This window comes from Cherax quadricarinatus, chromosome 40, assembly GCF_038502225.1.
Source record: "Cherax quadricarinatus isolate ZL_2023a chromosome 40, ASM3850222v1, whole genome shotgun sequence".
Classification (NCBI taxonomy): Eukaryota; Metazoa; Arthropoda; class Malacostraca; order Decapoda; family Parastacidae; genus Cherax; species Cherax quadricarinatus.
Window position 1 is genome coordinate 10,321,199 of NC_091331.1, and position 12,442 is coordinate 10,333,640.

Sequence of the window (12,442 nt, forward strand, 5' to 3'; positions counted from 1 at the left end):
ATAAAGGTACTATGATATACAATTCTGAGATGATTGGTGTCTGACAGAAGTTGGAAGGTGAATAAGGTGAAAGGGAGTATCAGTAACTAGGAGCCTTTACTTCCAACAGGCCTGAGTGAAAATGTTATACCAGAGTGAATGGAGGAGAGTGATCTATGGCAGGTGACTACCAAGTGAGATGGGAGAAAAGTATAATTTATTAAGATCGATCTTTGGAAAATTAGTCAGAGTTTGGAAAATTGGGAAGTACATCCTCTCCTCATTTAACAAAGGAGTCTCATTCTGAAGACCACATCAGTAAACAAATTCATTGCTAAACAAGGATTATACTATAATGGTAGTGGGTTTGTGCCAACCATCTTTGATACAGTGGACCCTTCGTTTTCGTCGATCTCCATTATCGCCGATTTCGGTTTTGGCCAACTTTTTTCATCGATTTTTTGGCTCCGTTTTCGTCAATTACCTCCATTTTTGTCGATCGTACAGAACCTGTCCAGTGCCCAGCGCACAGACAAAGCCGCCTCCTACACCATTCTCAGTCAGTGTAGCATTGTTTCTCGGTGAGTGAACATATCCTGCCAAGTCATACGAAACATTTCGTAATAATCCATTGTTTTTGCCACTTGTTTATTGTGTGACTGCTAAATAAGAGACCATGGCCCCAAAGAAAGCTCGTAGTGCCAGTGCTTTGGTAAAGAAAGTGAGAAACACCATAGCACTGAAAAAAAAAATCCTAAGAAAATGTGAGTGGCATATGCCTTGCTGAAGTCGGCAGGATGTACGGGAAGTCACCACCAACAATCAGCTCCATTGTGGCAAAGAGAAAAGAAATCATGGAAGCTGATGTTGTGAAAGGGGTGAATGCAATAACCAAACAGAGATCCCAAACAATTGAAGAAGTGGAGAAATTGTTGTTGGTGTGGATCAGAGAGAAAGAGTTAGCAGGACATAGTGTTGTGCAGCAGTCTATAATTTGCAAAAAGGCAAGGCAGTTGCATGACCATCTCATAAAGAAACTGCCTGAAACAAGTGCTGATGTAGGTGAATTTAAGGCCAGCAAATGCTGGCTTGAAAAATTCAAGTAGCGAAGTGGCATAAACAGTGTTGTAAGGCACAGCGAGGGTGCCAGTTCAGACAAACAAGTGACTGAAAAATTCTTGCGGGAATTCAAATGTTATGTAGAGGCTGAAAAATTCCAACCCCAACAAGTGTTCAATTGTGATGAAATAGGCCTGTTTTGGAAGAAAATGCCAAAGAGGACCTACATTATGCAAGATGAAAAGGCACTCCCAGGACACAAGCCTATGAAAGACAGGCTAACTCTTGTTGTGTGGTAATGCTAGTGGGGATTTCAAAGTGAAGCCTTTACTGGTGTATCACTCTGAAAATCCCAGTGTGTTCAAGAAAAACAGTGTTGTCAAGAGTAAACTGTGTGTGATGTGGAAGGCAAACAGTAGGGCATGGGTCACAAGGGAAATTTTCCTGGAATGGTTTAATGAAGTGTTTGGCCACAGTGTGAAAAAATACCTCCTGGATAAGAAATTGCCACTACAGTGCCTCCTGTTAATGGACAATGCTCCTGCTCATCCTCCAGACTTGGAAGACCAACTGTCTAAGGAATTCAGTTTTGTAACAATGAAGTTCTTGCCTCCTAACACCACTCCTCTCATCCAGTCCATGGACCAGAAGATCATTGCAAACTTCAAAAAACTGTACACCAAAGCAACATTTCAAAGGTGCTTTGACATAACCTCAGACTCTGAATTGACCCTAAGAGAGTTTTGGAAGACTCGCATCAATATCTTCCGCTGCATAGGCCTTATAGATAAGGCTTGGCAGGGAGTGACCCCGGATAAGGACTTGGTACCTATAGTCCTTATGGAGGGGGATTCCCCTCCCAAAGAATAACCTCTCTTTCCTCTCCCCTCCTCCCTGTCTTCCTTCCAGTAATAACAGCCTTCAATAAAGGTAAGTGTCATATGTAATGTTCATTCTTTTGTGCATGTAACTATCTTTAAGGTTAAAGAAATTTTTTTTTTGGGTGTCTGGAACGGATTAATTCCATTTACATTATTTCTTATGGGGAAAATGGTTTCGGTTTTGGCCGATGGCTCTGGAACAGATTAAACATAAAAACCGAGGGTCCACTGTATTGTTTTAATGTCACCTTTGCACCATTTATAACATTTTTAGTATATTTTTAAATGTTTTTACAGTAGTGTACTGTATACAGTAGGGCCCCACTTATACTACAGGTTAGGTTCCAGGCTACCGCTGCAAAGCAGACATCACCAGAAAGCAGACCGCCATTTTTTTCAACTTATAAACGCATATAAATGCCAGATAACAAGTTTAAACTAACATATATTAAGTCAGCAAAAGAACTAGGCATTAAAAAACAATAAAAAGTAAAATACACAGTACACTCATTATTTACCTCAAAATATTTGTAGTCACAATGTAGGGGAGAAGGCGAGTAGTATTTATTGTAAGAAGTCAGGTGTGGGTAGGTGTGGTAGCCTTCCTGGTCACCCCACCCACACATAATATACTACGGCCCTAAAGTGCCCTCAAGTGATAAAATGCATATACAGTACACTCATCACTTACCTTAAAATATTTGTAGTCTTAATGTAGGGCGACGGGTGAGTAAGCAAGATAAAAATGAATAAACAAGAGTGAGAGAACGAGTGAGATGACAGAGCTGCAGAGTACTTATGTAAGCAAACGTGTCTGGTTCATACAAACACCTTACATTGTGTACAAGTTGTCTCCACAGTGGTACAGTAGAAAATAAATACCAACATTTCCATTCTCATGTAACATCATTTTTAGAAGGAATGATGTTCTGACAACTTATTAATATTACAAATTATTATTATTATTATAATCATAATAAAAAGATTTGCTAAACCCAAATGAATCATGAATAGCTATAGAGGGAAGGCATACAAAAGGAATATTTTTCTACAGTTAAGTAACTGGTGTTTGACTAGAGAAAACCTAATTCTTCTGACACTCCTACAAAACGCTTTGAAACAAATCTCATTTATGTCAATTTTTTATACCGTGGGTGTATCATGTTTATATATTACGTAGCGTATTTATTATACAATTTTGAAAAAATACAGACAGATTAATGGAAATGTCTATATTGACGTAATATGCGACATTTAATGCGCCCAAGAGATTATATGGTGTCAAGAGTAGAGAGAGACTAAGTGACTTTTGTATGTACCTGCACACCAGCAGTGTGTAAGTGTATTTAAGTACAGGTACACAATTTTTTTTTTCAACAAGTCAGCCGTCTTCCACCGAGGCAGGGTGACCCAAAAAGAAGAAAAATCCCCAAAAAAGAAAAATACTTTCATCATCATTCAACACTTTGACCTCACTCACACAATCACTGTCTTTTCAGAGACCCAGTTACAACAGTTTAGAAGCATATATAAAGGTATATAACATACCCCTCCAAACTGTCAATATTCCAAATGCCTCCTTAAAAGTGCAGACACTGTACTTCCCATTTCCAGTACTCAAGTCCAGCTATATAAAAATAACCGGTTTCCCTGAATCCCTTCACTAAATATCACCCTGCTCACACTCCAACAGCTTGTCAGGTCCCAAAAACCATTCATCTCCATTCACTCCTATCTAACATGCTCACACATGCTTGCTGGAAGTCCAAGCCCCTCGCCCACAAAACTTCCTTTACCCCCTCCCTCCAACCTTTTCGAGGATGACCCCTACCCCGCCTTCCTTCCCTTACAGATTTATATGCTCTCCAAGTCATTCTACTTTGATCATTTCTCTCTAAATGACTAAACGACCTCAACAACCCTTTTTCAGCCCTCTGACTAATGCTTTTAGTAACTCCACACCTCCTCCTAATTTCCACACTCTGAATTCTCTGCATAATATTTACACCACACAGTGCCCTTAGACACAACATCTCCACTGCCTCCTCGCTGCAGCATTTGCAACCCAAGCTTCACACCCATATAAAAGTGTTGGTACCACTATACTTTCGTACATTCCCTTCTTTGCCTTAATGGATAACGTTTTTTTGTCTCCACAGATACCTCAATGCACCATTCACCTGTTTTCCCTCATCAATTCTATGGTTAACCTCAACCTTCATAAACCCATCTGCTGACAAGTCAACTCCCAAATATCTGAAAACATTCACTTCTTCCATACTCCCTCTCTCCAATGTGATATCCAATTTTTCTTTATCTAAATCATTTGATACCCTCATCACCTTACTCTTATCTATGTTCACTTTCAACTTTCTACCTTTACACGCCCTCCCAAACTCATCCACTAACCTTTGCAACTTTTCCTTAGAATCTCCCATAAGCACAGTATCATCAGCAAAAAGTAACTGTGTCAACTCACATTTTGTATTTGATTCCCCATAATTTATTCCAACCCCTCTCTCCAGCACCCTAGCATTTACTTTTACAACCCCATCTATAAATATATGAAACAACCATGGTGACATTACACATCCCTAAGACCTACTTTTACCGGGAAGTAATCTCCCTCTCTTCTACACACTCTAACCTGAGCCTCACTATCCGCATAAGAACTCTTTACAGCATTTAGTAACTTACTATCTATTCCATATACTTGCTACATCTGCCACATTGCTCCCCTATCCACTATCATATGCCTTTTCTAAATCCATAAATGCAATGAAAACGTCCCTACCTTTATCTAAATACTGCTCACATTTATGCTTCAATGTAAACACTTGATCTACACATCCCCTACCCACTCTAAAGCCTCCTTGCTCATCTGAACCACTACTCTGTCTTACCTCTAATTCTTTCAATAACACCCCTACCATACACTCTTCCTGGTATACTCAGTAAACTTATTCCCCTATAGTTTTTACAATTTCTTTTGTCCCCCTTCCCTTTATATGAAGGAACTATACATGCTCTCTGCCAATCCCTAGGTACCTTCCACCCTTTCATACATTTATTAAACAAAAATACCAACCACTCCAACACTATATCCCCCCTGCTTTTAACATTTCTGTCATGATCTCATCAGTTCCAGCTGCTTTACCCCCTTTCATTCTACGTAATGCTTCACACACCTCCCCCACACTCACATCCTGCTCTTCTTCACTCCTGAAAGATGTTATACCTCCCTGGCCAGTGCACGAAATTACTGCCTCCCTTTCTTCATCAACATTTAAAAGTTCCTCAAAATATTCTCGCCATCTACCCAATACCTCCAGATTTCCCTCCACTAACTCCCCTACTCTGTTTTTAACTGACAAATCCCTTTGTTCCCTAGGCTTTCTTAGCTTGTTTATCTCACTCTAAATTTTTTTCTTATTTTCATCAAAATTTCTTGACAGTGCCTCTCCCACTATCATCTGCTCTCCTTTTGCACTCTCTCACCACTCTCTTCCCCTTTTTTTTACTCTCTATATACTCTGCTCTTCTTATAACACTTCTGATTTGTAAAAACCTCCCATAAGCTACCTTTTTCTCTTTTATCACACCCTTTACTTCATCATTCCACCTATCACTCCTCTTTGCTCCTGCACCCACCCTCCTACAGCCACAAACTTCTGCTCCACATTCTAATACTGCATTTTTCACCTCTCTCTTACTTGTTCCCATTTTCCTTTTGTCCCATTTACCTTTTACTCTAATTGTAGCTACAACTAAATAATGATCCGATATCTCAGTTGCCCCTCTATAAACATGTACATCCTGAAGCGTACCCATCAACCTTTCATCCACCAATACATAATCTAAAACTACTTTCATTATGTGCTATATCATACCTTGCATATAAGTATAATTATCAGAGTATATATAAAATACACAATAACTTTAAAACACTTGAAATTTTGGAAAATTTCCAAACATAAAAGATGTGCTCATAGAAAATGTAAACAAACCAGGTGGGGAATCCCTTATTAGAAAGACTGCTCGCCGTATAACAAGTTTTGGTCATAATTTGAAATCGCCGTATTAGTGGAATGCCATAAAGCAGGGCCCTACTGTATTGTAATAAACAAAATAGAGGAAATCAGCTCTAATATACATTATTTAGATATGCATACTGGTCAGAGAGCCTGTCATAAGTCCGAGTCGTTTGTAAACGAGTAAGTCGCTAAGTGAGAAGTCTGTATAGTGCATGCACTCTGGTGTAGGGAGATTACAGTTTGATTGTCTAACAATGGATTGATGTATGTTTGTGCCATTCTGGAAAGGCGGATAGGTTCTTATTTTATTTATAACGAAGTGTCATAATCATTGGAGTCATAGTGTTAAGATTTTAAAGGAGAAAATGTCTTCTTTAACAGAAAGTGAAATATATACGGTAGGTGTAAAACAGCAGAGTAAAAACAAAAAAGCATGACTAACTCACACTTAAAAGAGGAAACTATAGATGACATTTTTAGTTTATCATTGATAACTGTCAGTTCACAGCTGAGAGAAAAAGCTGAAAAAACCAGACTAAGTGTTAAAAGGTGGAATTACCTGTTTTACGATCCCTTTGAGATGGAATTTAAATCACCCTTTCTTTTATTGTACTACCATATTATTATTACTTCAGTATTATTACTACTTCTACTACCTTCTTTCCCTTTCCTCTTCCTGAACTGTTTTCCAGTCTTCTCTACTTTTTCTTGTTCAACTGTGACTTGATAATGATTGATGATGGAATGAAAAGTTGTCTAATGTTTCCTCTAAATGTGGGTATTTGAGTGTTACTCTGGTAAAAAAAAAAAAATTGTAGCTCTTATGTGTATTTATATGATGGTATTTATTACAGGATGACTTGGAGGGTGTATAAATCTTTAGGAGAGTGGGGTAAAGGTCACCAAGGAAGGCAGGGTAGGAGTCACCCTAGGAAAGGCTGGAGGGAGAGGTTTTAAGTTGTTTTGTGCGAAAGGAGCTTGGATATACAGCAGGTGTGTATGAGTGTGTTAGACAGGAGTGGAGGCAAATAGTGTTTGGGATTTGATGACCTGTTAGAGTGTGAGCAAGGCAACATTTGGGAGAGGATTCAGGGAAACTGGTTAGTCAAACTTGAGTCCTGGAGGTAGGAAGTACAGTGAATGCACTGAAGAAGGGGGGTGGGGATATTTGCAGTTTGGAGAAGCATCTGAACTGTAGTATTGGTATGCTTCTGGCAAGAAAGTAATAAAAGTGTATGATGGCAAAAGCATTTCTTCTTTTACAGGTCACCCTACCTCAGTAGGAGACGGCCGGTGTTAAAAAAAAAAAAAATTATCACAGGATTTACTTTAATGGCTTTTAATGGCCTCATAGCTTGGGTAGGCTTTAAGTGTACACACCAACTTACTTTTGTTATAAGCTTAAAAAAGTATCTTAAATGAAGGGGGCCAACTAACCTTATTTATAATTAAAAATTTTACAATATATTATCTGATTAGGTTTGAGGATTTATCTCAAGAGGCCTGATGAATTCAGAAAGATGACTACTGGTGTTTTTACCGATGTTACATATTGCACATCACATGCCCTAATACTCTTTGTTCACGATAATGTGATAATTTCTGCTCCATTTTATGGAACTTGATGCATATATTGTCAGTAATACACTGGTTCCCGGTAAATTGCTTACAATCGCAGGAACTTTACCTGCATAAGTAATACTCTATTTTTTCGGATGGCTATGAGACCCAAGAAGCTGGCCAAGGACCCCACCAACCAGATGTATTCCCATTTCAATGGCTGCAAGAGACAACTTTGTATTACTATCATCTTTGTACTACAGTAATAATGTGGAATTGATGCATACACATAGTGTTTAATATATTAGTTACTAGCTTCTTATCTAGTGGCAGACTTTATTACATGAAAACAGTCAATGCATTAACAAAATAATTGATCTAAAAAAGTTATATCCAAATAAATTAAAACAAAAACTAGACAATACAAATTTAAACTAATTAAAATAGGTTGAAACTGTCTATAAAAAAATAACAAAATTATAAAAAGTCAAACATATCTGCAGATAAAGAGGTACAGTACTCATACTTGCGGTACTTCTAATTCTTCAATTTCAAGAATAAAAATGTCAAGTCTGTCGAGGAAATCAGGGACCATCTTGACCACCATGAGGAGTGCCAGCAACAGATGAGAGAACACACATTTTCTTAGCCGCCCTTTGTTCAGTGCACTATCAAAAGGTAAAGGAAATAAAAGAATAGTGAACAAACATATTTACTTATGGAGTACCCTGGAGCAAGGGTGATACAGAATAATTAAATGTATCATTTTATATGGAATAATAAGTAAATCTATCCTTTAATACAGAATAAATTATTAAATCTATCATTTTGATAAACATAAATGCAAAGCAACTTTCGTATCCTTTAGTAAACAAAACAAATGAGAAGAGAATATATGTAATGTTCAGTAAAGTTAAAAGAATTTGCATATAACTACTATGAAGAAAAATATTTTGAGTATCATTAAGCATTATAATTGTTAAGAGGCCTTTCAGAAAAAAAAAAAAACCCTGCCTTTACTGTTTCAACAATGTTATCTGCATATCAATAGCATTTTGAATCAAAACTGGCTCTCCTTAGTCAAAACATTAATAGTTATTATTGATTTTTTTATAAGATTAAACTGTGTTAAAAGTTGTGTACAGCCTCTCCTCACTTAGGAACATACTCGTTTACCGATGAATAGGGCTTACAACAGGCTCTCTGGCCAGTATGCATACCTAAATAATGTATATATTAGAGCTGATTGCTCTATTCTGTTTATTACAATATGCAGTACACTACTGTGTACACATTTAAAAATATATCACAAATGTTACTAATGGTGCAAAGGTGACATTAAAACAATACCAAAGATGGTTGACACAAACCCACTACCATTATAGTATGCTCCTCACTTAGCACCGAATTCGTTTACCAACATGGTCTTAGGAATGGAACTCCATTGTTAAGTGAGGAGAGGCTGTATTAGAAATAAAAGAAAAACCTAAAAGATTTTATTAAAACACACAAAATCTGCTGAACACAAAGTTAGTCACTGACAAATAATGTAAGGAACACCAGAAATATAAAAGTAAGAAGTAAGGAAAAACTTCAGTCTTGCAGAACATGTAAAATGAGGTATAACAGGGGCTTCAATTTAAGGAGCAGTTAAAGATTGAGACACTTATGCAACATATGGGAATCTTTATTGAGGAAACATTTTGCCATACAGTGGCTTCATCAGTCCAATACAAAGCAGAAAGGTGTAAGGAGAGGAAGAGTATGAGGCAATCAGTCCCTCAGCCTGGAGTCAATGTGTTCAGTCCATCAATCTTGTAGAATGTACTGAACACATCGACTCCAGGCTGAGGGACTGATTACCTCATACTCTTCCTCTCCTTACACCTTTCTGCTTTGTATTGGACTGATGAAGCCACTGTGTGGTGAAACATTTCCTCAATAAAGATTCCCATATGTTGCATAAGTGTCTCAATCTTCAACTTGTCGATTTTCAAAAACCATTCATCACATAAGTAGCAGTTAGATTAGCAAAAAAGTTCTTTACAAAAGATTACACCATACACAGTTACATATATCCAATTCTTTCTTCTTTCTTTCAACACACCGGCCGCATCCCACCGAGGCGGGGTGGCCCAAAAGGAAAAACGAAAGTTTCTCCTTTTACATTTAGTAATATATACAGGAGAAGAGGTTACTAGCCCCTTGCTCCCGGCATTTTAGTTGCCTCTTACAACACGCATGGCTTACGGAGGAAGAATTCTGTTCCACTTCCCCATGGAGATAAGAGGAAATAAACAAGAATAGGAACTAGAAAGAAAATAGAAGAAAACCCAGAGGGGTGTGTATATATGTGCTTGTACATGTATGTGTAGTGTGACCTAAGTGTAAGTAGAAATAGCAAGACGTACCTGAAATCTTGCATGTTTATGAGACAGAAAAAAGGACACCAGCAATCCTACCATCATGTAAAACAATTACAGGCTTTCGTTTTACATTCACTTGGCAGGACGGTAGTACCTCCCTGGGCGGTTGCTGTCTACCAACCTACTACCTATATATATCCAATTATAATGGTAAATTAGTACAGTAATGTTTGCTGTATATTCCATTCTAGGTCACAATCGCTGGATAACATGTCATAGCTGTCTTTTCCCATTTTGCCACAATGTCGAGCTCCAAATTTGTCCAATTTACAAACCTGAGCATAATAATACTTGTCTAATCCCAGAGAAAGCAGCTAAGATGGAAAATTGTATTTTATATAAGTACACTTAAAAAAAATCAATAAATTTATCCCCTACTCGTGTCATTACAAAACCTCTGCAACTATGACTCACCTCACTTGTCCCATGCATGTATCAAGTGCAAACCTTAAGTGTGATATACTCCCACAGCCTGGCCTGTGGCCAGGCTTTTTTGGTGCTTGTCCGGTCAACCAGGATGTTGCTGTTGGTGGCCCACTGACCAACACAATCATCATAACCTGGTTGATCTTGCACTAGGCAGTGGTAGTGATAAAGTTTCCTCAAGATTTCTACACTTGTTCCAACAGTATTTCTAATATCTTCTAGTAGTGCACTATGTTGAATAGTCCAGGCCCATTATGTTGATAGTGTTTTCATATTGTGCCCTTGGCTCCCTCTGCTCTTCACTGGGTTTATTTTACATTTCTTTCCATATCTCAACCATTTGGAAAAGCTTGACTTGTCCAAGTTAAAGGTGCAGATGTGTGCCTATAATGCCTGTATGTATAGCTTATTTTCCTTGAAATCTATTAATAAAGTTATAGGTGGCTTACAATTACTAACATTAATTAGTGTCATGTAAGTAGAACTAGAAAGTGAGTGAGAGAAAGAAAAATAACTTAAATACCAGAGAGGATAATTTAAAAAAAAAAAAAAAAAAAAATTTGCATAAAGTATAGCTGGAAATGGTAAAGATTTCAATCTTTATGATGAAATTCCTTTGAATTTTTTACAAACAGGCTTTCAAGAAATAATAAATAAATAAAAGTTAATAAATCTTAGGCAAAGACTGGTAGGCTCGTCCCTACAAACTTGTGGTCTTCCATACTCATGGGTTTTGATTACCCAATGTTTCTACTCAAGGAAAACCAGCAAACTGATACAATTATCTAATGTTTCTCTGCTTCAACATTTTTTCCCCCATGCCCATGTACAGTAAACCGTTATATTACACTGATGTATTTGCCACGTTTTGATTATTGCACTACTGAAAAATTGTGGCACAATTTTATACAACACTTCGTAAAATTAACTTTACACAGTTCCATTTGTGGGTGCAGAAAAAATTACCTCAGCTCAAGCTGTTGCCTTGTTGTGGGTCAGCGGGGGAGACCTCCCGCCATCCCCTGCCACCCCCAACACTCCCGCCACCACCATCCCAGCCTTCATGAATGTGTGTTCAGTTCCATTCTGTCTTAGGAGCTATCAGTGTTTGTGAACTGTGTTTTGATCTTTTAATTACCATATCTTGTATCTGCCAAGCAATCATGGCACCCAGTAAGCATACCAGTGTTGCTGAAAGTGGCAAGAAAAGGTATAAGTGTTTAAGTCTTAGAGTTAATGAAGAAATAGATACAGTGGTACCCCGAGTTTCATACAGCTCCCCACTCGAACTATTATGTAAGTGTATTATTGTAGGTGCTTTTGTAAGTGTATTTTTGGGGGTCTGAAATGGACTAATCTAATTTACATTATTCCCCATGGGAACAAATTCGTTCGGTAACGGCACTCGAACAGCTTTCTGGAATGAATTATTGCCGAAACACTTTATTAGACAAGAGATAGCCTGTGGCCATAATGAAGCGTCAATTTGTGCAATTAAAAAGAATGAGGTAAATATATGAGTTTGTGTGATGAATAACTGACTGACTGATTGACTTGAATGATTGATCAACTTGACTGACTGACTTGACTGAGTTCCTGACTTAAAGTTATACTTTTTCACTGAAGAGGACCCTGAAATGGTGTCTAGAGCAGCTGATGCCTTACCATCAGTTGTATAATGTACTGTGGGGTCAAATAGAACAGAAATCCATTACAGAATTTATGCACACTCCAATACAACCATCGACTTCAGTACCAGAACCTCTACCATCCACCTCAGCCCAGTAGGACCACAACATAACTCTCCACTCTCTTCACAATCATCCACAAACACCAGCACCCACAATTTAAGGTAAGAAATACTATTACAGTCAAACCTCAGTTTTCATATGCCCTAGTTTTCATATGCCCTAGTTTTCATATGCCCTAGTTTTCATACGATTCGGTTTTTCTTGAGTTTTTTCATCGAAATATTGTCCCAGTTTTCTTACATCCACTCGAGTTTCATACAGTTGAAAATAGTCTGTACCAAACTTGTCAGCCTGCCCACGTGACTCGGTCACTCATTTCCCGGAAT

The 12,442-nt window shown here is 37.9% G+C and overlaps 1 protein-coding gene across 2 annotated transcripts in view; it reads right to left on the reverse strand.

Moving 5' to 3' along the window:
• Positions 1–12,442, reverse strand: part of jagn (jagunal) — a 42,086-nt gene that overhangs the window by 15,156 nt on the left and 14,488 nt on the right. For both annotated transcript variants that reach the window (XM_053774867.2, XM_053774868.2), the window contains 2 exons: positions 8,040–8,181; positions 7,641–7,733 (listed from right to left, as the gene is read on the reverse strand). In XM_053774867.2, the coding sequence (XP_053630842.1) occupies positions 7,641–7,733; positions 8,040–8,181 (235 nt within the window). The remainder of the gene's footprint in view (positions 1–7,640; positions 7,734–8,039; positions 8,182–12,442) is intronic.